Here is a 26,689-nt window from a genome sequence, read left to right as displayed (position 1 = left end):
CATCCTCTCGGTGTTTGCTGCCTAAAAGTCCTCTGAAGGCAGAAGGCTGATCTATTTTATCTCTTGCGGGATAAACATTGGTTTACAATGCTTCTATGAAATGCTACAGTTTCAACCAAGTAATTACATACTCGAGCCACAAATACAATAAAAGCAGTATTTTTCAACCTACACGGAATAAAATAAGTATTTAAATATCTGAAATAATGTGATCCAGTAATTATGTTCCAAATTATTTTTTGCACCTATCAATATGCCAGATAAAAATGAAAGCCTCATCACTATCAAGGATAAAACTTGTTTGCCAGGGACGCCTGGGTGGCTCAGTTGGTTAAGCAGCTGCCTTCGGCTCAGGTCATGATCCCAGCGTCCTGGGATCGAGTCCCACATCGGGCTCCTTGCTCATCAGGGAGCCTGCTTCTCCCTCTGCCTCTGCCTGCCATTCTGTCTGCCTGTGCTTGCTCTCTCTCCCTCTCTCTGACAAATAAATAAATAAAATCTTTAAAAAAAAAAACTTGTTTGCCACATTACTTCTCCCTGAATGAATTCTGCAAGAGAAACATATGCAGGCACACATGCCCACACACACACTTCCATCAGGACACTGAGAAGAATCTGCCATTATACAATTTTAATCTAGTTGCACTTTTTTCCAAACTGTTCTGCACTGCCACTCACTACTTTTCCTGGAATATCCAGTGGCAAAAACCAAGCTGCCAGGATATGTTTAAAGTTTGCAAAGAATCATGCCACTAGCTTATAATTATTTTTGTTTTTGGAAAATGATAAAGAAAAGTTATGATTTTTAAAACAGACCATAAGAGAGAGAAATATAAAAGACAGAAAACAGAAATTTAAGTGCCACAAGGAAAGGTATGGTCAAAACATATTCGAAGTTTATCATTAACTGTGATATTTACGTATGGGTCCCTTTTCTCATGTCTGCTCATCACCAAGAAAAGATGGATGTTAAAACTTACTATCCAGGAAGATAAAATAATTCACAAATGAAAGGTAAAATTAAAAACAGTAAGATTATTTCCATTAACCTTTCTTTTTCAGGATATTGTCATTATAATCAAACCTCTGACTTCATGATTAAATTCCTTTTATGGTCATGAATTGTTATGGTTGTATTCTAATAAAACTACCTAATACTGTGAACTTACTCTTCATCAATAGAGCAATTTACATATTTAATAAGAAATAAGACTATTTAATGAGCAACCAGCACATGATGCTCCCTGCATAACTTTAAATTTTGAGGTCTAGAAGAAGCAGGTAAAACTTTTCTTGTGAAAGTACAAGAACAGGGTCATATGGCTGTTTGTCAACCATGGTATATGTTTCAGGCAATGCGGCCCTTTCATGCACTTATTTAATGATCTGGAAGGAAATAATTCATCTAAAACCACAGAGTCAATCCTAACATCCACATCTTCAAACTCTTCTTTTAGGCAACTTATAACATTCTAAATGTACAAAACATCTCAACTATACAGGAGATTTGCAATAGTTGCTTAACATCACAAAGTAAAGCCCTCACTATAATAATTCAGAGAAGGAATTAACAACCAAGATGAGAATTATAAATAATTCAGCTAAGTTTACTAGCTTAGTTCCAACTACTTAACAAACTTCAATAAGCCAATAAAATAAAATGACTAAACAAAGTAGGACAAATACTACCTTTTTTAAAATATATTTCATAATGATGCCCAGAACAATTTTTTAAATTTTGTTACAGACCGCATAAAATTTTTACTTTTGCAAAATTATACCTATAAAAAAAATCATACTTTTCTTCCTAGATGAGTTACACCTCAGTCTTACAATTCATGAAGGTTTAATAAAAATAGGTGAAAGAATATAAGCTATATAAATCTCAAAAACAAGCCCTTCAAGAGCTCTCATTAAATCTACTCATTAAATTTACTCTTTATTCTGTAAAGGTCTGCTGAGGCTGAAGGTTATACCAACTGCTAGAAGGAAAGGTCTTCTAAAATCCACCGTTTTGGGGTGCCTTGGTGGCTCAGTTGGCTAAGTGTCTGACTCTTGATTTTGGCTCAGGTCAAGATCTCAGAGTTGTGAGATCGAGCCCCATGTCGGACTCCACGCTCTGGAGAGTATGCTTGTCCCTCTCCTTTCAGCTCCTCCCCCCGCTAATAAGTAAAATCTTTTAAAAAATAATAAATGAATGAATGAGTAAATAAATAAATAAATAAATAAAATCTACCTTTTCTTCAGTTATAAGTATTTCCACAGTAAGGGAGAAATTATACATAAGGGATGTAGAATTGGAGTAACGACTCCCCAAGTATACATAATTCCCTTAGTGATAAAGAATCATTAACATAATCCCATTTACCCTTCAGTTAGTACACAGATAGTCCCTGACTTACAATGGTTCAACCTACAATTTTTCAACTTTATAATGGAGCAAAGTGATATGTGTTCAGTAAAAACTATTTCAGACTTTGAATTTTGATCTCTTCCCCGGCTGGTGATATGCAGTAACGTATTCTCATGATGCTGGGCAGCAGTAGCCAGCCACAGCTCCTAGTTAGCCAGTGATCACAAGGGTAAACGACCAGTCTGTTTTTCACTTTCATTATAATATTCAATAAACTACAGGAGATATTCAATACTTTATTATCAAACAGACTTTGTGTAGATGATTTTGCCCAACTGCAGGCTAATGTAAGCATTCTGAGCACATTTAAGGTAGGCATGGCTAATCTCTGATATTCAATAGGCATATTAAATGCATTTTCAACTTATAATATTTTTAATTTAACAGTGAGTTTACTGGGACAGAACCCCATTGTAAGTTAAGGAATATTTATATTTTAAAGTTCATTTTTTCTCGAGTCCTTATGAATATAGAAAGAAAATATTTAGAAAATAATGATACAAAATAAGTCATAATAAGAGATATTAACTTTATTTATTTATTTATTTATTTGGAGATGTTAACTTTAAAATTCCATCTACTTAGTAAGGTTTCAGAACCTGTTTCTGGTGGGGGAGGGGGGCGGGGTGGTGCCTGGCTGGCTCAGTCAGAAGAACATACAACTTTTGATCTTGGGGTTGTGAATTTGAGCCCCATGTTGGCTGTAGAGATTACTTAAATAAAAACTTAAAAACAAAAAAAAGAAGGAAAGAAAAAGGAGCTCCTGGGTGGCTCAGTGAGTTAAGTGTCAGACTCTTGGTTTCAGCTGAAGTCATGATCTCAGGGTGGTAGGATGGAGCCTGTGCTGGGCTCCACACTCAGCATGAAGTCCGCTCAAGATTCTTTCCCCCACCCTGCCACCCTGCCTGCACGCTCTCTCTCTCTCTCTCAAATAAATAATAAAATCTTAAAAAAAAAAAAAGTTTTTTTTCTTTGCCTATAAATCAGTGTGAAAATATTTCAGCCTACCAAATTGAATACGTTAAATTAATTCTGATATGAACGAAGGATTAATATCCCAGAAAAAAAAGACTAAGAGGTAAAACTATAAAAGATAAGGAAATAAAATCAATTCAAGGGACTTAACATGGGACTCATACGACATGTGGAATGATAGAACAAAGGAAAAAGAAAAGTCATTTTTAAAATAAATAAATATAGGGGTGCATGGTGGCTCAGTCAGTTAAACAACTGACTCTTGACTTCTGCTCAGGTCATGATCTAGAGTCCTGGGATCAAGCCCCGAGTAAGGCTGCATGCTCAGCAGGAGTCCACTTGAGGATTCTCTCTCCCTCTCTGTCCCTCCCCCCTCTTGCGCACAAGCATGCTTACTTTCTCTTGCACAAGCGCTAAAATAAATGAATCTTTAAAAAAATAAAATAAATAAAAATGAAAATACGTGTAGAGCCAAAAGATACAATACATCTATGTCTTCAAATTAAGGAGCTTAATGAGTGTCAAGCAAGAGCAATGAAAAAAGATACAAAACCATAAAATTCTAGGACATCGAAGATAAAGAGAGGATGATAAATGAAAAAGTTGGCCATAAAGAGGTAAAAAAGCCAGCTGGGAGTCCAATTTCTCATCAGTAGTATAGGATGTTAGAAAACAATGGAGCAAAATTCCTGTGAGGAATGATTTCAACCTATCTGGTAACTACCCAAGCTACTGGAGTACAAATTTTTTTTTTTTAAGATTTTATTTATTTATTTGGTGCAGAGAGAGACACAGAGAGAGAGAGAGAGAGAGAAAGACAGAGATCGCAAGTAGTCAGAGAGACAGGCAGAGAGAGAGGGGGAAGCAGGCTCCCCACTGAGCAGAGAGCCCGATGTGGGGCTCGATCCCAGGACCCCGAGATCATGACCTGAGCCGAAGGCAGAGGCTTAACCCACTGAGCCACTCAGGCGCCCCTGGAGTACAATTTAAATACATTTTCAAAACCACAAGAACTCATCAAGTTTCTTGCTCATGCACTTGTTTTTAGGTAGGAGTATGATCATTTTGAAGATCCTTTCTCTTCAAGAAAGGATCCTAACTGAAAAAAAAAAAAAAAAAAAAGGATGACTAAGAGTTTAAAAAAAACATTAGATACAATATAGACTCACAATTAAAAAAAAAAATTAGATAGACACTCCATAGGAAAAAAATCACCCAAACCACTTTTTTTAATTATACACATACATAAACACCTATGTTTGTATACATACAATATATATATAAATATCAGAAAATGTTTCTTCTGAGCACCAGAGAAATCACAGCCCTAGATGAAGAGATACAGAAGTATAACCACAGCCCCATAAGTGGCTGTGTAGTAAATTACTAGTTTTCAATTTTTAGAATCCATTTATAGATAAATCAAGGTTGCAGAAGAGAATATAAATGTCATCAACATTCACAAAGTAAAAGATAAAACTGACAAAGATCAGCAGAAGTGAAAGGATAGGGACATCCTAGCCACAACTTCCTTACCTTCTAAATGGTGGGGATAGAGATATCACCCACAGTTAACAAGATCAGAAACAGCAGGTGGAGAAACTAAGTTTGGTAACAGAACTAAATTAGCAGGACATTACTTAAATGAGCTAACTCCTGCGTATCAACACAGTAAAGGAACAAACATTATTGCAAACTACTATTTAGAGATATGAAAGCAACTATCTGAAGAATTAAAATCAGTAGGAGGTAAAGCTGTGTCTGTGAATGAAGAGATGCAGTAAATTTCATTATAAGCCCTAATGGTTGTTTTAACTGTAGATATTTATTATTTTTTTTAAAATTCTTCTAAAAATTCAAAAAATTCATTCAAGATATTTTTAAGTTCTCAAAGAAGATCAAATCTGGAATATGTACCTATTTTTTTTTTAAAGATTTTATTTATTTATTTGACAGAGAGAGATCACAAGCAGATGGAGAGGCAGGCAGAGAAAGAGAGAGAGGGAAGCAGGCTCCCTGCTGAGCAGAGAGCCCGATGCGGGCCTCGATCCCAGGACCCTGAGATCATGACCTGAGCCGAAGGCAGCGGCTTAACCCACTGAGCCACCCAGGCGCCCTGGAATATGTACCTATTACACCATTTTTTTTTATTCAATTTATTTTACCTAAGCATTAAGCCTGGGTCCCCATTCTCTACCTGCCAAAGATTCCTAGTAGCAATGGCATGTTAGCAACAGAGCTTTACCAGGGCAGTAGTGCCAAGCCCAGCATGTGTACAAAAGATGATCTGACTCAGGCTTTCCACAGATGACTAATAGTAGAAGGTCCAGAACAATGAAGCTTTTTATGCATGCATAAGGCTTCGCTCTACAGATCCATCAGTAATTGATGGGGCTATCTTCTGGCATAGTGGGGAAATCAGCATGGTCTCACTGCTCTGTCCCAGCACATCTTTATCCCTACCAGACTTGCCCTCAGGTGAGTGCTGGGGCTGCCAGATCATCTGCAAAACAGCCAGGGAGAGCTGAGAAAGACAGTATGCAAAGGAAAACTCTTCAAATCACCAGGTATGGTAATAAGTAAGTGTGCATAGAAAACAGCAAATTAATTATGTCATAAAACACTCCAATTAATTTGAAAACATTGTTCTCAAGGATTCAATAAGCTATAATATTAATGTAAAAACATATATTTTACTCCTGGTATCCCAGTACTAATATACCCATTAAGCTGTGGTTCAAAAGGAAGCAAAAGAGAAGCAAAATAAAAATCACATTTAAGAGCAGAGAATAGGGGCACCTGGCTGGTTTAGCAGGTGAGCACACAACTCTCAACCTTAGGGTTGTAGGTTCGAGCCCCATGCTGAGTGTAGATATTACTTAAAATCTTTAAAAAAAAAAAAAGACCAAAGAATATTTTCAAGTTGAAAAAAGAATTATTGGCCGTGATCGTATAGTGGTTAGTACTCTGCGTTGTGTGAAAAAAGAATTATTTTGATATGTAACAGATAGAAAAAACTCCTCTAATAAAATGCAAAGATTGGGAAAAATGACCCTAGTTACATAAGAAATCCCTAACTACATGTAAATTATGAATATAGATAAAATGATATTGCTTCTCTGACACCAAGAATTTATTGTTATATGAAATTAATACTCATAATGATTCATGAGGAACACCTTAAAAGATGAAAAACATGTACTGGTAGTTATCACATCAAATACGGAAATGATACATACTGTAACTATAAATAAGTCAGCTATCCATCTAAAACAAACACATAAACACACACGCAGAGAGTTTCCAGCTGTGTCCACTATGAATACATGGAAGCAATGACTCCTTCTCCCTGCTCAGAAACAATGAACATATTTAGAAGCCAGATCTCATTTCTAAATACCATTCTCTGTTAAAAGAACAGGGCTCTCTGAGCAAATGTCTGATTCCAGGCTAGGGCTGCTGGCTACACCAGAAAATAGGGAAGTGCTCAAAGACTGAAGAAAACACATTAAAGGGACAAACTATTCTTCGTGAGGGGGCTCCACCTAGTCAAATCTGGAACAATTTGAATATCTAAATAAATAAGGATAGAAACAGGCTATAACTCATAAGACAAATAAATTAATAAATGAAGTAAACAAATAAAGGGGGAAGAAATGAAAGCTCTTTCTAACAGGAAAATGTAATAAATGTAGAAAGAAGGACAGAATTAGAAAGTCACTATCTGGCAACCATTGTTTCAGACAAGACAAGAATCACAAGTATTCAGACAAGAATCACAAATGGAAGCTAAAACTAGAGGAAGAAAGTTGATGAGAAACAGGTATTAATACAATCTCAGAGTGTCTTCCCGCAAAAGTTACAACTGTAATTCCACACGAAGGAAACAAGCAGACTCTACCTTAACCACGTAAGCAAAGTCAGTATCCCCAGTAATGGGACAAAGAGATGATCCTGTCTCCTGATACAATGTACTAACAAGAATGCATCAATTCTACGCTTTTGGGCAAAAAATGTATAACCTGAATCTAATCATAAGAGCAGATAAACTTAATGAAAGAATATTACAAAAACTAAACAGCCTGTACTCTTCAAAAATGCTAAGTTCATAAATGTTAAAGATTCACGAACTATTTTAGAAGAAAGAAAGAAAATGGATATGACAACTGTCTGTAACATGTATTTCTGATCCTAGATCTTTACTAGGGTGGCGTTATTTATTTCTTTCCTATGAAGGACAATAGTAAGACAACTGGGAAAATTTGAATAATTACCTAACTTTAATAATTACTATGATAATTTTATATGAGAATGTCCTCATTTTTAGGAAATTCACACTTAAGTGTTTAGGGAAAAAAGAAGAATTATGCCTGCAACTCTCAACAGTTCAGAGAAAAGACACTAGCAGAGAGAGCTAAGGCAAACTTGGTATAACTGTAACATATGGAAAGTCTGGGTAAAAGGTATACAGAAATTGTACTGTTTCTGCAACTTTTACAGAAGACTAATTTTTTTCAAAATAAATTAAAAAAAATAAAATACATATAGACAATTCAAAGTCCTATCAAAATGTGGAAAGGAACTAAAGCATAAACAAGTGTACTTACACCACAAACTGACAACTCACTATACTTAAGTGCATGAAATTACCTTTACATTTAAATGTGTGATAATATTCAAGTGGAAAGAACAACTTTAATATTATAAAAATTATGCATAAGTTGCCATGATTCTACATAAAATATTATAGCAATGTTTCCTGGGTACATGTTTGGTCTCTCCCATAGGCCATAAGCCCTGGAGGATTAAATCTGACTAGGTACATGTGAACCCCCAAAACTGAAGTGCTCAAAAAACATTTACACAAATGAAGTCAAACAAACTACATTGATAATCCCTATCGAGTCAATAAATTTGTTATAATCAACTCTAAAATCCCATCCTGGTTATTAAAGTTGCAGGGATATGGATTTGTGATAATGGTTCTCAAACTAAACCCAGCAACAGAATCTTCCCCTCACAAGAGTACTAAAATCCAAGTCACTCTGTAGAGACCTGGTTTATAAGACAATGGAGAGCTGAGAGCAGGACAGTTTGAAGGCTGAAGGACAATGATTCTGTTTTCTCTGCCTGAGGAGGCTGTAGCCTTGAAGAAGGGAAGACCAGTATTCATAGGCACTGCTCTTAAAAAACAGTACCTTGAGGGGCGCCTGCCTGGCTCAGTTGGTTGAGCCGCCAGCTCTTGATTTCAGCTCAGGTCATCAACACAGGATCCTGCAACAGAGCCCGGTGTCCAGTTCTGTGCTCAGCGGGCCATCTGCTGGAGGATTCTACCTCTCTTCCTCTCCCACTGCCCCTCCCCCTACACATGTGGGCACGTGCTCTCTCTTTAATACATAAATCTTTGAAAAAACAAAAAACAGTGCTATGATGCACACCAGGCCTGACGCACCAAAAACTGAGTTCTCATTGCAGCAGGAGCCAGGGTTTCAGGGCCCGAATGAAGGTGTTGGGTGCTGAGTGAAACTGCACTGAAGTCAGGCCCCTTTTCTTCTCCTGCTCCTGGTCACTGCCCATATACACTACATTTCTGTATCCATGCAACAGTAAGTGGGGAATCACGCTACAAAACTTAAGACCTGATTTTTAACTTTATTTACTTGGCAATATCATTATGTACTAGCAAAGACTAATGAATCACTATCATGTCTGGGGCGGGGGCTGAGAGAAACATTTAAAAACTATATGAAAAATATGGTCACATACATTCTACACAGAAAGATTAAGTTAAGTGGTAAGAAGTAAGGCAAGGCAGGGGCTTCTGAGTGGCTCAGTTGGTTAAGTGTCTGCCTATAGCTCAGGTCATAGAGGCTTCTTCCTCTCACTCTCCCTCTGTGCTTTCCCCCTCTAAATCTCTCACACTCTCTCTCAAATTAAATAAATAAAATCTTAAAAAAAAAAGTGGACAAGGCAATAAAGTTAATATATGAAAAAGAACCTAAATTATTGATATAGATATTAAATGCTCTGATTAGAGGGAATTAAAATGGATTATATGGTTTACTGAGAGTATTTTTTAATAAATACTTTTTAAAATTAAAATGTTTTAAGTGATTAAGTGATTTATGCTTCATCTTGTTCCAGAAAAGATTAAAGGCCTACTACAAAGAAAGGTAAATTATAACATGATAGTAAAAGTATAACAGGGATGAAAGAAAGAAAAAGAAGGGTATGAAAATACAGAACCAGGAATAAAGCCAAAAAACATATATACCAGATAAGCCACATTGGATAGGAAGGCTCTAAACTTTCTAGCACTCAGCAATAAAAGGAAAACCAACCAGTTACATTATTTGTACATACGAATTATTACCACTCAGAAGTACAACAATTCCAGATACTGACATGAAATAGGAATTTATTCTGGGTGTGTAGGGAAAGAATTTGGGAAGGGGTAGTAATCACAAAAAGAACACTGCAGAATGCCCAGTGGAGCAACAGTGCAGAGAATATCAACTTGGACTTCAGGTATCAAAACAAAGTGCAAAGCAGTAAAAGCAGTTCTCTTTGTAAAACATAATTAATGAAATACCTACCTCAATCAAAATAACATATTTACAATGCTTCTAGATACTGGTGCTACTTCCTGCTCTATCCTCAAAATATTGTGAATATATATAAAGACAAGCAAATAAAACTTCTTTAAAAGATTTTATTTATTTATTCGACAGAGAGAGGTCACAAGTAGGCATAGAGATAGGCAGAGGGGAGGGGGAAACAGGCTCCGGCTGAGCAGAGAGCCCGAGATCTCGACCTGAGCTGAAGGCAGAGGCTTAACCCACTGAGCCACCCAGGCACCCTAAGACATTTTTTTGAATAAGTTTATTATTCATCATTCTACCAAAGACAGTTCTGGTTTTAGAATACTGGATTTGTAGCACATTATTTCTAGATGTAATAAACTGGCAAAGGCCACAACATCTTGGAGATTATAAAATTCCATCGAAGTATTTGAAGACTATTTTTCTCCCTTCTTGGAACAGCTGTTTTCACTTTGGGATTTAAAGTACCACTAAACTTAAAAAAAAAGGGAGGGGGGGACAAATATGAGACTATCAGCTCTTTATGGTGCTAAATAAGTACAGTTACCATAAACAGGGGTGCTGGGTGGTTCAGTGGGTTAAGCCTCTGCCTTCAGCTCATGTCATGATCTCAGGGTCCTGGGATTGAGCCCCATATCAGGCTCTCTGCTCAGCAGGGAGCCTGTATCGCCCCCACCCCCCTACCTGCCTCTCTGCCTACATGTGATCTCTGCCTGTCAAATAAATAAATAAAATCTTTAAAGAAAAATAATGACCAAAAAAAAGATCAAAAAAAGAGTGAGAGGAAGAAAATCTGAGTTTATTAAAAACGCAAAAAACAATTAAGCTTGTTTTTCTAATTTTGCGTAAGACTAGCAAAAGTTTAATCATCAAATACTATTTTGAATTAGAGCAGCTCTCAAAATGTTTTATCCTGGCCATAATAAGCAAGGCAAAAGACTCCAAAAGCTCAGTTAAAGCACTATTTTTGGGGCGTCTGCGTGGTTCAGTCAGTTACACCTGCCTTCGGCTCAAGTCATGATCCCAGGGCCCTGGGATGGAGCCCCACATTGGGCTCCCTGCTCAGTCCAGAGCCTGGTTCTCCCACTCCCTCTGCCCGCCACCCTGCCTACTTGTGATCCCTTTCTCTTGCTCGCTCTCTCTCTGTCAAATAAATTAAATCTTAAAAAAAAATAAATAAAGCACTATTTTCAACATTTTGGTAGAAAATTAATTCTTTTTTTTTTTTTTTTTTAAAGATTTTATTTATTTATTTGACAGAGAGAAATCACAAGTAGGCAGAGAGGCAGGCAGAGAGAGAGGAGGAAGCAGGCTCCCCGCTGAGGAGAAAGCCCGATGTGGGGCTTGAACCCAGGACCTGGGATCATGACCTGAGCCGAAGGCAGCGGCTTAACCCACTGAGCCACCCAGGCGCCCCTAGAAAATTAATTCTGTGATAAAGAAGTGGAGAATAATAAAACCAAAAGCTGCAGTAAGCATGTCATTAGCAACAAAAACAAACTGTACGGTATTAAACTTGCAAGAGAAAAACAGGAACATCTATATATGCTTCTATATTTTAATAAAATGTCCCAAAAGCTTTAATAGAACCCAGAAGTAGTATTACTCTTGCTTTTATATTATATTTCAACAATAAAAAATGCATTGGCATTCATTTGCGACGACATGGATGGAACTAGAGGGTATCATGCTTAGCGAAATAAGTCAATTGGAGAAAGACAACTATCATATGATCTCCCTGATATGAGGGAGAGGAGATGCAACATGGAGGGTTAAGGGGGTAGGAGAAGAGTAAATGAAACAAGATGGGATTGGGAGGGAGACAAACCATAAGTGACTCTTAATCTCACAAAACAAACTGAGGGTTGATGGGGGGAGGGGGGTTGGGAGAGGCGGGGTGGGATTATGGACATTGGGGAGGATATGTGCTATGGTGAGTGCTGTGAAGTGTGTAAACCTGGTGATTCACAGACCTGTACCCCTGGGGATAAAAATATATGTTTATAAAAAATAAAATTTAAAAAAAAAAAATGCCACTTAAAAAAAAAAAATGCATTGGCATTATATTACCAAGCATATAAAACACAAGTGTCACTAGTTTAACAATGGGACTAGAGATGATTTGTATTTAAGCCAAAAAAAAAAAAAAACACATTTTAAAATCTAGTTATTGGATGACAAAAATCAAACTACTATACTACTAACATAAATATTAATCCTGTATATTCCTTCCAGTTTTGTCTCCTATGGTTTTATTACAGTACAGACTATGGATAATCAACCACTATCAGAAGACAATGTTAAACAAATTAGAGGAACAAGGAGAAAAGTGGCCAGGATACTCGGTAACTAGCAGGGTTAAGCTGGTACGTCAGCTATGGAAAACAGCCTTCCGAGAGTAAAATGAGATGTGGGCCTTGACGTGGATCCAGACTTCAGGTCCCTGCCTGGAAAGCTGCCCTCACAGCAGGCTCAAGTGAATTTAGCAATTCCTCCAAAGATACATTCTAGTGGAAAAAGGGAAAGAAACCTTGGATTTGTCTAGGATCCTGGAGAGTGAGATGTAGCAATGTAACTGATAAATAGAGAGAAAGCACATCTCTTATCTCCCCAGTGGCAACACTTTTCTATTCTCCAAATCATCTAAAAAAGCAGGAAGCTAAAAAAAAAGTTAGGTACCACTGGACTTGATTTTCAAAACAAAAAATTAATCCAGTAAAAACCAAAGAAAGATAAATTATGACTTTAACTGCACTAACCCAGAAAAAGGAAAAAAGATGTTAACATTAATGCATTCTTAACCACAAACAAATTTATGTATTATTATTAAATTAGAGAGGCAGTATAATGAGTGGAAAAGAGAGACTAGCTGGATTCAAAGCAAAGGTGTGATTTAGGGCAAATCTATTTAAACCGTGTGCTAAAGTCCCTTAATCTACAAAATGAAAATAATTGGTAGTTCAGAATTCAACCAATTATACAAGTTAAATATTAAGTTAAATATTGTTAAGCTTCTAGAAGACTGCATAATAAACTGTATTAACTATTATTTCTATACATAGTAAACATGATGTTAGCTATTATTTCTGATCAAAATTACCTTTAACATTACAGAGAAAAATTTGTAAATCTGATAAACTATAAGAAAAGTTCTATATTCATGGGTACATGGGTGGCTCAGTGGGTTAAGCCTCTGCCTTCAGCTCAGGTCATGATCTCAGGGCCCGCATCGGGCTCTCTGGTTAGCAGGGAGCCTGTTTCCCCCTCTCTCCCTATTTGTGATATCTCTCTCTCTCTCTCTGCCAAATAAATAAAGAAAATCTTTTAAAAAATTTCTTTTCTATATACTCTTGTAAGGATATTGTTGCCATAGTTTCTTTAGTAATGAGATATATATTTATATATGCATACTCTATCACCAATTAATCTCAAATATCTACTAGCTTGATAATTGTTTAAAGTCACCCACCTGCCAAGTGTAATCCTTTAAAATTACTGAAGGCATTGGAATTACAAGGAGATTCTGAAGAATAAATGCAGCCTAGAAAAAAAAAAAAAAAGAAAAGAAAAGAAAATGTCAATACTGCCACCTTGTTGTCATCTCCAAAATAACCAATATATTGAAATCTCATAATAAAAAACATATGACTGGGCAACAATACATGCTGAGACATCACTATGAGAACTGCTGAGCTCACTCCTATTTCAGAATTTTATTTTTCCAAAAAATGATCTATAAAATATAAACTGTTGTGACAGCAGTTAAGAAATACACTTTCATGTTTCTATTATTCCACATACACATGTACCCCGTTCTCTCTCTCTCTCCCCCCTTTTCCCTCTCATCCAAGCTCCTCTCAGTAAGAGGCCTAACTAGAAATACAAACCACAAATATCCAACTTTATCTTCTACGTCCCGAAGATGGTCAAATTGAATAATCCTAGTGGTATGAACACTGATCATCTATATAGTGAAGATGACGATATGAGGGTGAATAACAGGGCTAACAGAGGGGACCCAAGAAATTTTCAACCATCTTAATTGTTAAGTCAACAGATGTCTTTAAAGTTGGTAAATCAAGAGGAAGCTAAAGTTTAAACATTACCATTAAAAAACAAGTGAACAAGAAAACTACAGCATTTGGATTTTGGAACGGAGAACCAGCAAATTCTGGGCTCTGGAGCTCCTGTTTCCTCCATAAGCCTCTAATCACTGTTTCATTACTGTTTTTAAAAATATTGGCATTAATCACCATTTCAAAGCAGCAATGACAAAAACCCACAAATTATTTAGAAAGAATTAAAACAGGGTTTATTTTTCCTCTTAGGTCATGTAACTACTACAGAGTATTATGACAGTCATGCATCCAATTTACACTTTATAGATATTACTTACACACTGAGGTAACAGAAAAGTAATTTTTTTTCTGTGAACTACTTTTCAATGTGTAATAATATAGAAGAGTTTGTATAAAATACAGCAAATTCAGCTTTGATCTTATCAAAATAAAGGACTCCAGTATTTACTGTGAATTAGTATCTTTTTTATTCTCTGATAGCATTTCATTCGGGTGTTTCTGCAGGCAGAAAAGATCACGGGGTGATCAGTCCACAGTGCTGAACAGAGGGTACAGTTTATAAAGACCATCGTAACAAATCTCTGCGGCTGAACGGGGAGGTGGTGCTAAAGACACGCGTACCTCCCGGCGCACCATACTACACTCCGACTGATCCAGAAGAATGTTCACCACCGTTCCCCAGAGCCCACCAGAAATGTTTTGACAACTGTTTGCCAAAGCCATACAGCCAGTTTCAAGGGTGGTCAGTGCTGATCCTAATCCCAGCGAAGTGAACCTCACCTATTCAGATGAAAAGAAAGTTGTCAAATCAAAGAATCCAATTCCCTAACATGAATTCTTAATTTTACATAAGACATCATACTTTTACGACGCTGACGATACTAAGTGATAAAAGGCACTTACAGGAAATAGTGCCCCATAAATTTATGCAGGAATAAAAATCCTATTTCACAATTCAAACAAGCAGATGTCATAGAAAATCAAAACCAGGCATAAATAAGAATAAAAATTATAGCTCACAAACCTCTTTCAAGAGAAAGCATCAGGTGCTTACATACATTTTATGAACATGATTCCTGCTTATTCCTCACTCTTAAAGAGGTTATCTATTATTTTGTTCCACCATCCTTAAGTTATTCGTGTTTCTTCTACATGACTTTACTTTTTTGAAATTTCTTAAAAAAAAAAAAACAACTATCTTTTTATAAAGCATTTAGTATTTTCTCTAAAATTACTGTAAAAGAAAAATGTTTCAAATAAGATTGATGAGGTATATGTTTACCATAGTTCCACTGCTGCTCAAGCTATGCATTTTGGTTCACTTCTGAATTCTGATTCTAAAATAGTTTCACTGATAGCTACAGGGTAACAAAAAATAATGTAGTCATAACATGGTCAAGCAACAAGTCCAAGTCCAATATGTATAAAGAATGGAACCTCTACATCAGATCAAATAGTGTTTCTAAAAATCAAGGTTTTTAGTGGAATAGAATATAATCATTGCTTGCTTGAAATTAATGGATGGCGCCCAAAGTTAACAGTACTATATTATATACTTAAATATTTGCTAAGAGGATGAATCTTAAGTTCAGTGTTCTGATCATAAAAATAAACAATATAGAGGACAGGAGTCCACTTTTGTAGGTGAAGGATATGTTTATAACACCGATTGTGGTAATGATTTCAGGGTGTTCACTTATCTCCAAATTCCTGAATCTGTACACATTAAATGTGTATAGCTTTTTGTATGTCAATCATACCTCAATAAAGTGGTTTTTAAGAAAAGAGGTAAGTGGACAAACGACTAAAACTGGAAATTTTATTAATATAAAATTTTATACTGCAATGGTATTATTTTATTAAATGACACACAAATGTCATTTAGCAGCTCTCCTTCTAAACTTGTTGAAAATGGCTAGGCTTCTCCATTAATTTTTCACTGTTCTTTCTAAACATGAAAGATTCTATGATCCTTTCTCTTTTTCTATTTTTAATCTATACTTTAATGAATTTCACTGAGAAGGGTCTGCTATGAACTGAACTGTATCCCCTCTAAATTGGTATGTAAGCCCTACCCCCAATGTACATAAATTTGATGATAAGAGCTTTTAGGAGGTAATTAAGGTTAAATGAGGTCTTAAAGATAGGGTCCTAATCTGATAGGATTGATGGCCTTTTAAGAGGAGAAAGAAAGGAAAGGTCACTGAGTATATAGGGAGGAAGGCAGCTATCAGAGAAAGCCAGAAAGGAGAGGCCTCACCAGAACCCAACCATGGTGACACCTTAATCTCTAATTTCCAGCTTCTAGAACTATGAGGAAATAAATTTCTGTGTTCCAAGTCACCTATGTTATGTGTTATGGCAGCCCAAACTAAAATAGGGAGTAAACAGCTTAACATATGGTCACCAAAATAATCTCAGTTTGGAAAATAAGAATTCACATATATACATATATTATTTTGTTTCATTTGTTTTTAATATAACAAATTTTTTTTTCCTTCACACTGACCTCCGGGTCTCGATCAACCCATAATGGAATCAACCAAGCCAATCCTTGTTGAGTAGGACTATGCTCTTCGCTGTGACTACCCAAAGGCAAGAACCAAAGTGACATCCACTCCTAGAATGAAAAAAAGGGAAAAGACCGATTAGGTAAGTTTCTAAGACTAAAACAGAGGAAGTTTAAATAACTGAAGTTTTAAAAATCAAAACAAAGTTAAAATGTACTTAAGACTTGGCTTTCATTCGGTATTTAACAAAAACAAGGCAAAAAAACCCCACCAAAAAAAAAAACAAAACTCAGCTTCTTCCTAAAAAGTTACTTTTTCTTCAAAACTATTCCCCCCATGATTTAGACAAAATGCAATTCTCTAGAGCACACAAATTTCAATAAAATTTCAAATAAAATTCAGATTTGTATAACACACAACTTCTAAGAAACATCTCAGTCAAAAATCATTTTTTTCTAAGAAGGAAAGTCAAAGAGACATTTTCATGTAGACTTGAAATGTGTGAGACACACACACTCCTTGATAAGCATGTGTTCAGAAGACAGCAGCTTTCAGTGCTCTCACCAAGTTCTGGGCCTGGGCCATCATCTCATGGGATAAGTGAAGCAAGCAAAGAATTGTGCTCTTTGTGACACCTTTTCCCATAAAGGACATAGCATTTCCACCACGCTCCACATAAAAAGAAGTAATGACCTGAAAAACAAGGATAAACAACGTCATGGTGGCTTTACTCTGAGTGGTATATATAAAAATAAACATGTAACTTTCTACTAACTTGTCTGATTTGAATCCTAACCACATAAAGTATACGTAACATTCTTACAGTTTACATATTTCGAAATGGTTAGGATGGTATATTTCAGGTTGCTATCACAATTAAATATTGTTAGTTTAAAATTTTCTCCCTTTGGAACTTAGACAAAGATGTGTAGTATCCTCCTAGCAGACTTATGTGATGCAGAATATGCTCACACAGTTTTCAAATGTTACAGTATCCTTTAAGTAAAAGAGCTTATCAATATCTTATTGGAAAAATATACTTAGAAATTGCTACCTATATAAAACTCTAATAGGGCACCTGAGTGGCTCAGTCAGTTGAGTGTCTGCCTTCAGCTCAGGTCATGATGCCAGAGTCCTGGGACTGGGCCCCACATTGGGCTCCCTGCTCAGTGGAGAGTCTGCTTCTCCCTCTCCCTCCACCCCTCACCCTACTCGTGCTCGCTCTCTCTCTCTCTCTCTCTCTCTCAGATAATAAAATCTTTTAAAAATTTAAAAAACAGGTGCCTGGGTGGCTCAGTGGGTTAAGCCTTTGTCTTCAGCTCAGGTCATGGTCTCAGGGTCCTGGGATGGAGTCCCACATCGGGCTCTCTGCTCAGTGGAGAGCCTGCTTCCCCCTCTCCCTCTGCCTGCCTCTCTGCCTACTTGTGATCTCTCTTTCTCTGTCAAATAAATAAAATCTTTTTAAAAAGAAAAGAAAATTTAAAAATTAGAAAATAAAACTCTACTATCAGGGTTAGGTAGATTTTCCAGAATTAAATTCCAGAATTAAATGTAAATGGTATTTTTTCCCACTTCTGAGCAATCTTGGATTTCTATTCCACATTTAAGAATATGTTCATTATTTAAATCATTGGCTCTCAACTTTTTCTCAACTCTCCCACATATCTGAAGGATTTGATACATTTCCATCAATAACAACAAAAGAAATGTTTCTTATCTAAAGAAATATGCCTTAACTGACAAGAATAGACAAGTGGAATCAGGTGATAGCAATTTAAGGAAAAGTCCTTCCTTTAAAATATGTGACAAACCCTTTTGGAACATTTCTGTGTAAATCATATATTGTCCCTCAAATTGGGGTTCAATAAGTATTTGTTCACTGACTGAACAAGAACCTTTATAACTTTTCAACTTTTTAAAAAAGATTTATTTATTTATTTTAGAGTAAGAGAGTGTGCATGTGTGTGATGGGGGAGAGGCAGAAGCCAAAGGAGAGAGAGAATCTCAAGCAGATTCTACACTAAATGAAGAGCCCAATGAGGGGCTCGATCTCACGACCCTGAGTGCCCCACTTTTCAACTCTTAAACTAAAAAAATAATTCAAAATGACAAAAGATCACTTAAAATTCATAAAATTTTAGTAAAAAAAGGAATGCTCACTATATATAGGTGCCAACACATTATAAAAGAAAAATACGTTTTGAGGCAAAACAATCAAAACTACTTGTTATCTGGGGTGCTTCAGCGGCTCAATCAGTTAAGTGACTACCTCTTGATTTCAGCTCAGGTTATTATCTCAGAGTAGGGAGATCAAGGCCGGCATTAGGCTCAGCACTGAGTGTGGAGCCTGCTTAAGATTCTTTCTCTCTCCCTCTGCCCATCCTCCCCCACTCATGGGCTCTCTTAAGAAAAAACAATAATTTTTTTAAAAATGTTAAAAACTTGGGCGCCTGGGTGGCTCAGTTGGTTAAGCGACTGCCTTCAGCTCGGGTCGTGATCCTGGAGTCCCGGGGTCGAGTCCCACATCAGGCTCCCAGCTCCACGGGGAGTCTGCTTCTCCCTCTGACCTTCTCCTTGCTCATGCTCTCTCTCACTGTCTCTCTCTTCTCTCAAATAAATAAATAAAATGTTTAAAAAAAAATGTTAAAAACTTGTTATCTGACCAATACAATAAAAAGTACTTCCATTCATTCGTTCTCCCAAGCCTCTGAGCGCATTGATTCATCACAGCATCCTTTGAAGTAAGTCATTTTGTCTTAAAACAGAGACTACTTTCTAGTTTAGGATTTTTTTCAGCTTGTACAGCAGATGATTTTTTTTTATTTTTTTTTAAAGATTTTATTTATTTGACAGAGAGAAAGTAGGCAGAGAGACAGGCAGAGAGAGGGGGAAGCAGGCTCCCAGCTGAGCAGAGAGCCCGATGTGGGGCTCGATCCCAGGACCCTGGGACCATGACCTGAGCCGAAGGCAGAGGCCTAACCCACTGAGCCACCCAGGCGTCCCCAGCAGATGATTTTAAAAAGACAACATAAATCATAAATGTTAAGGTACAGCTTATTGAACAAAAGCAATTTATTTGAAGATGATTTGGGATCTGTAAACTACATCAGAATTTTCATAAACCAAAAAAGTGTATATTATGTCTGAAAAATAAAATGAGACTGTCCAGGAGTTAAAAACTATAGGGGATGGGCTCTGCTCTACTACTCCTTCCTCATGTGTAGATTTGAAATTTTTCATAATTAGAAGTTGAAAACTTTAAAGGACTATCTTAGAACTAAGACACCAGAATGACCAAGCCCTTATTATTCTCTAAGTCACTGAAGATAACTATATTGTGGTTTCATGCCTACATGGTAAAGGACAAGCCAAGGCCTTTAGTACTATCGCCTTTCAATCAGACCTTTCTGTCAGACCCATGGAATTATATTCTGTATGTCTGGTTTTAAGGATTTAATTATCGCGGTCTATTCACCTATCTTAATGTATCATGCTTGGTTTAAAAGCCTCATTTCTCAACCACTAAAAGCAAATATTCCCATTCAAATTTCATTGGACAAAAATAAAATACCTACATTAGAAATATAGCTCCCTTCTGTAAAGGAATAAGCTTTAGTGAGAAACTATACAGCAAGTCATCTGGACCAACAATGACTGTTTCCATGTGTATTTTCTTAAGATTTATTTATTTATTTGAAAGAGAGAGAGAGAGATTGAGAGAGATCACAAGTAAGCAAAGCTGCAGGTGGGGGGGCCTCAAGGGGAGGGAAGCAGGCTCCCCGCTGAGCAGAGAGCCCGACACAGGGCTCCATCCCAGGACCCTGGGATCATGACCTGAGCTGAAGGCAGAGGCTTAACCCACTGAGCTACCCAGGTGTTCCTCAATATGTATTTTCATAAGCCTTACTTAATTCTTTAAAAAAATACACTTAACCAGTAGTAAAATAAATAAATCTAGATGTTCACTAATTATGTAACTATGCAAAAGGACCCAAGTAAGATTTAATGGGTCTCTGCCACAATGTCTGCCAAAACTGACAGATATCTCATTATTTTCCTGTCACTTAATGTGAAGACAAAAAGATTTTCTTCCTAAGACATTGTATAAAGCATGAAATGTGCTCCTTTGTTTATACCAAATCAAGATTTGTTAATCAAGTTTTTCTTAACTGTGGAACATTATAAAACAGGGATTGTACTTTTTATCTATTCCTTAGCTAATTGTTGATTTTTATTGTGTTGATTGTGTTGATTTTTATTACCTCAAAGACGAGTGAACTTAAAATGGCATTACTGGGGGCACCTGGGTGGCTCAGTGGGTTAAAGCCTCTGCCTTCGGCTCAGGTCATGGTCCCGGTGTCCTGGGATCGAGCCCCACATCGGGCTCTGTGCTCTGCAGGGAGCCTGCTTCCCCCTCTCTCTCTATCTGTCTGCCTCTCTGCCTACTTGTGATCTCTGTCTGTCAAATAAATAAAATCTTTAAAAAAAAAAAAAATGGCATTACTGCCGTTTGCCTTGACTTCTCACCTAGAACTAAGACGACCTTTTGTTCTCTGATACCGAAAAAGCTCATTTTAATTTCTGGTATTTGAAACATGAGGTGTGATCTGAAATCTCTCCTCTTACACAATTTTAAAAATAAAAGCACTCGGGATAGTTTCCAGATATAAATAATGTTAGCACTTAACTTTTTCAGTCACTGCTGTGGCAGACCCACACACACCCCTGATCTGAAACAGATAAAAGTTACTTTACAGAGGAGATGGATTCCAAAAGGTTTATAACTGGAGTATGGACAAATCACGTAACACATAATGCTGTAAATTAGGTACTTTATATTGAGTTATATTTTAAATACATTAGAGGATCTGACTTTTCAAAAAATACTGTGGTAAGATCTCTAAGCTAACATGACCATTCTCAAAATACAAACATTTCTGGACATGTTGAAGTTTGGGAAAACTAATTAATATACTATCAGTGAATACTGCTTTAGTATCTATAATTATCTAAGAAAAAGAATTTTATTAAAATGGCTACACTAAAATTCATATTAAATTCTATAGTACAGCTAAGAGTATTTAGGATTTAGGATTTTTAAATCTCTTTAACAAAACAAGATGTACTTTTGGGAAAAATTCTAGGTAACATCATCTGAAACATGGTTTACAGCTGAATATATATCACCTAAAGCATGATTTAATGATGAAAGCAATCAATAATGAAATATTGATGTAATAATTAAACAGTGGCCCATACAAACTAGAGCAGACAACACAACCAAAGAGACCAATCAGTCACTCTTTACTGAGAGTATATGTCTAGAAGATAAGAGAAGACCTCCTTAAGGAAGGTAAATAAGTGAAATCTTAAACTTTGTGTACAGATTGTCATCTGAAAGAGAGAAGAAAATGTATGAATAGACTTTTTAAATAAACTTTTTTTTTTTTTTTTTTGACAGAGAGAGACACAGCGAGAGAGGAAACACAGCAGAGGAAGTGGGAGAGGGAGAAGCAGGCTCCCCGCAGAGCAGGTAGCCCAATGTGGGGCTTGATCCCAGGACCCTGGGATCATGACCTGAGCCAAAGGCAGATGCTTAACAACTGAGCCACCCAGGTGCCCCTAAAATAGACTTTTTTATTTAGTGAAAACAGCCAAATAAAATGAAAACTCCAGAGATGTGGGAAAAAATTAAAACAGATATAAGATTCAAAATCCAAGATTACAAAGAGCCATATGCACTTGAAAAAGTTTGGATTGAAAGGTTTCTGTTTTTACAGGATAATCTGGTGGTAGGTAGATGGCTGGACCACAAGCAGGTGTGCAGCATGAAAAGGAATAGGAAGTTATAAATACAAGTTGGTCAACTATTCTAAAGGGAAAAAAAGGTACATAAAATTTATATATAGATGGTGGGCTAATTTTGATATTAAAACCTGACAAAAAGGGGCGCCTGGGTGGCTCAATCACTTAAGCATCTGGCTTGGGCTCAGATCATAATCCCAAGATCCTGGGATCAAGCCCCACCATGGGGCTCCCTGCTGAATAGGGACTCTGCCTGCCACTCCCCTTGATTGTGCACAGTCAATCACAGTCTCTGGTGCATGGGGCACTCTCCCTCATTCATTCATAAATAAATAATAAATAAAGTTTTATGAGAAAAAAGACATGCAATAATTCTAAAAGCATCCTCTGCATTAGAAAATTATAAGAATTCTAAAAACATTAATAAACCAAATCTCTTAATACATAAAGGAATCATGTCATAATCTAAGTTGAATTCTCCCAGAAATGCAAGGTTGCTTAACATTTTAAAATGAATCCACTGCATCCACTACCTTAATAGGATACACGAGAAAAATCACGTCTATCTTAAAACATACAGAAAAAGCACTATACATCTATGATTTTTAAAAAAACCACTTAGCAAAATAGGACTAGAAGGAAACTTCCTTAATCTTATTTTTCTTTAATTGAAAAAACTACCATAAACAGCATGATGAAAAGGTGAAAAATTAAAGGCCTTTACTTTGATTTTGTAGACAAGGATTGCTGGGTTTATGGTTAATATTAAAAAAAATAATAAATTTCCATATATTCAATAATACTTAGAAAGGAAAATATCAAAAAGTCTGTTCACTAAGAGATGAGAATATTCACTGAAGCAGGATCCAAAATTGTTCTAAATGAGAATAAGAAAATCCAGGGGCGCCTGGGTGGCTCAGTGGGTTAAAGCCTCTGCCTTCGGCTCAGGTCATGATCTCAGGGTCTTGGGATTGAGCCCCGCATCGGGCTCTCTGCTCAGTGGGGAGCCTGCCTCCTTCTCTCTCTCTGCCTGCCTCTCTGCCTACTTGTGATCTCTGTCTGTCAAATAAATAAATAAAATCTTAAAAAAAAAAAGAATAAGAAAATCCAAATGTCCTTCAATATTGTAGTGCTGAATAGTAGAGAAAAACAAATTAAACTAACTCTACCTACAGGCAGCAGAATGAATAACTCTCCTAAGCATAATGATGAAAGAAAGCAGCCATGATTCCATTTTACTGAATTTTAAAAATCAGGAATTGTTGTAAATATGAACACATAATTAAGCGGTAGACTACCAAGAAATGTAAATAAGGGTTTACCATAAAACTCAAAATAACAACTACCTTTCAGGAGAGGAGTAGAGATTGAAAAGCGTATCACAAACATTCCCAAGGTGCTGGCAATGTGCTATTTTTAGATCAGGAGTAATTCTCTATGTGACACCTGAACTATATATTCATGTTTTCTCCACATACGTGTTGTATTTCATAAATATAAAAAGGACAAATAACGTAAGTGAATAAATTACCCTAATGAGAGGATTTGAATGTAAGCCTTAGTCTATTTTTCTTGAAAATGAGTGTATTCTGAAAGTGATCTTACCTTTCTATTAATAAAAATCACTAAAACATTTAACCATTATGAGGAATCATACGAATGCTAAATAATCATCTGCATTAAATATAGTGATACATATAATTCACTTAACATCGTGCCTGTCACAAAGGGAGTGATCAATCAATCAATACTACAATACAGAGTAAATAGCTCTTCTTTGCGAGTTGTAATTCTAGTTGTTATAGTCACTTACTATTTTTACTTACTTCAAGGAGGCCTGATAAGTACTTAACAGAAATTTCAAATGGCTTTGTGAGAGGAGAATGGGAGCTCCATCCCGGAGATGCTGTGAGATGGGCCATCCCTCGTAAGGTCCTCTCGAGGGATGGCAGGCCATAGAAGTGAGGAGCGTCCGTGACTCTCAGGCACTGGAGCAGTTTCAGAGCCAACTGCGTTTGGAAAACATAAAAAAGCTCCAAGCACTTCCTGTGTATGTAAAGGAAGGGAAAAAAAATCAATGAGAGAACAAGTGTGATGAGCCTAATAGGTTAACTTATTGGTAGTAGAGGGTTACTAACAACTTCACACATCAGAAAAGTATGAACCAGGAGAAATGGCAGTCTCAAACAAGAATTTTCAAGGAAAACACAGTTAAAATACCACCTAAGGTAAATGATGTCTTTGAAAAGTACATAAATGGATATTGGTATTAGCACCCAAAAATAAAAATTTAAAGTTGGAATGGAAAATTAAATGCATACTTTAAATGCCTTTAATTGACATACATTAAATCTATACTTTTAATCATTAGATAAAAAATTGAATTTTTATTTAGCTGAAATTGTTTTCCCCAGAAAGCTAAAACAAAAAGTTTTAATGAGTTTTGACACATAATTTAAATGTAACTGTCAGAAACAGAACAATCAAGAGAACATTTTTTATTAGAAAACAAAATCCCTAAAACTAGTAAGTAGGCATGGATACGAAGATGAAATTGCTAGAAGAAATATCATTGTATAACAAAGCATTGAATAAAATCTGAAATTTCCTCAGTTTTTTTACACTCTAAAATTGACAACTACTGCCTATATTTTTACCCATTCCATCACAGTTTCATAGGTGTATAGTTGTATGATTTAAAGATCCTAATTTTTATATACCTGTCATCCAGGTGTTTTTGAAGTTTCAGAAACACACAGAACTCACCAAAGCCTAAAAGTTATTTGTATAAATTCATATACCTCATGAGTCAACAACAAAGTATAGCTGAACCTCGAATGACATGGAGGTTAAGGGGCATTGACCCCCATGTGCAGTCAAAGTCCTCACATACTTTTGACTCTCCAAAAATCCAACGAATAGCCTACTGCTGACCAGAAACCGTACTGATAATGCAGTTGATAATGCAGAGTTAATTAACATGTATGTTGTATGTGATACGTTATTATAAACTGACCAGAAACCGTACTGATAACGCAGAGTTAATTAACATGTATGTTGTATGTGATACATTATTATAAACTGTTTTCTTATAACAACTAGAGAAAAGCAAACTAGAGAAGAGAAAATTTTTTTTTTTAAGTAAGCTCCATGCCCAACATGGGACCTGAACTCATAGCCCTAAGATCAAAAGGCACATGCTCTACTGACTGAGCCAGTCAGGCACCCCAAGAAAGGAAAATATTATTAAGAAAATCATAAAATACATGTGCAATACTATACTGTATTTACCCCCAAAAAATCCATATATAAGTGAACCCACATAGTTCAAACCTGTGTTGTGCAAGGATCACTTGTAATTAACAGTATTAAAAACAGTATTCTGGGGGCGCCTGGGTGGCTCAGTGGGTTAAGCCGCTGCCTTCGGCTCAGGTCATGATCCCAGGTCCTGGGTTCGAGCCCCACATCGGGCTTTCTGCTCAGCAGGGAGCCTGCTTCCTCCTCTCTCTCTGCCTGCCTCTCTGCCTACTTGTGATTTCTCTCTGTCAAATAAATAAATAAAATCTTAAAAAAAAAAAACAGTATTCTGGTTTTTTAAAATATTTTATTTATTTGAGAGATTGAGAGAGAGAGCAAGCATAAGTTGGGGGGAGGGATAGAGGCAGAGGAAGAAGCAGGCTCCCCACTGAGCAAGGAGTCCGATGTGGGGCTCAATCCCAGGACCCTGAGATCATGACCTGAGCAAAAGGCAGATGCTTAACTCACTGAGCCACCCAGGCACACCTGTTCTTCTGTTTTTTAAATTAACATAAAAGTCATTCTCATTGTCTGCTCCTTTTACCTTAACCACTCCAAAAGAAAAACTATACCATGAAAGGGAATGGTGCCTCCGCAAATATCTAAGCAAGCCAGCAGGGCCCCACATTGGGCTCCCTGTTCAGTGGAAAGCCTGCTTCTCCCTCTTCCTCTGCCTGCTGCTCTGCCTGCCTGCGCTCTCTATCTCTCTGTCAAATAAATAAATAAATAAATAAATAAATAAATAAATCTTAAAAAAAAAAAAGGCTGATGTCCAGAATGACTCAACCACCACCACCCAGTATAAAAACAGGCAAAGGTCTTGAGTAGACATTTCTCCAGAGAAGGTAACAAATAATCATTAAGCACATGAAGAGATGCTCAGTGTCATTTCTCATTAGGGAAACGCAATAAAAACCAAAATGACTGTAGTTTACACCAGCAGGGTGGCCGTGGTAAGAAATGTTAGGGTAGATGCCGAGAAATTAGAACACTCGCACACTGCTGGTG

At 36.6% G+C, this 26,689-nt stretch overlaps 1 protein-coding gene across 3 annotated transcripts in view; it reads right to left on the bottom strand.

The window, feature by feature from the left end:
* The window catches only part of RTTN (rotatin), a 157,798-nt gene that overhangs the window by 61,393 nt on the left and 69,716 nt on the right, over positions 1-26,689 (bottom strand). For all 3 annotated transcript variants that reach the window (XM_047698161.1, XM_047698162.1, XM_047698163.1), the window contains 5 exons: positions 24,211-24,430; positions 17,144-17,272; positions 16,579-16,689; positions 14,691-14,849; positions 13,460-13,531 (listed from right to left, as the gene is read on the bottom strand). In XM_047698161.1, coding sequence (XP_047554117.1) covers positions 13,460-13,531; positions 14,691-14,849; positions 16,579-16,689; positions 17,144-17,272; positions 24,211-24,430 — 691 coding nt within the window. The remainder of the gene's footprint in view (positions 1-13,459; positions 13,532-14,690; positions 14,850-16,578; positions 16,690-17,143; positions 17,273-24,210; positions 24,431-26,689) is intronic.

The sequence above is a fragment of the Lutra lutra genome, chromosome 12 (genome assembly GCF_902655055.1).
Source record: "Lutra lutra chromosome 12, mLutLut1.2, whole genome shotgun sequence".
Taxonomy (NCBI): domain Eukaryota; kingdom Metazoa; phylum Chordata; class Mammalia; order Carnivora; family Mustelidae; genus Lutra; species Lutra lutra.
The sequence above is the reverse complement of the archived record's forward strand: the minus strand, read 5'-3'. Positions and strand labels throughout refer to the sequence as shown.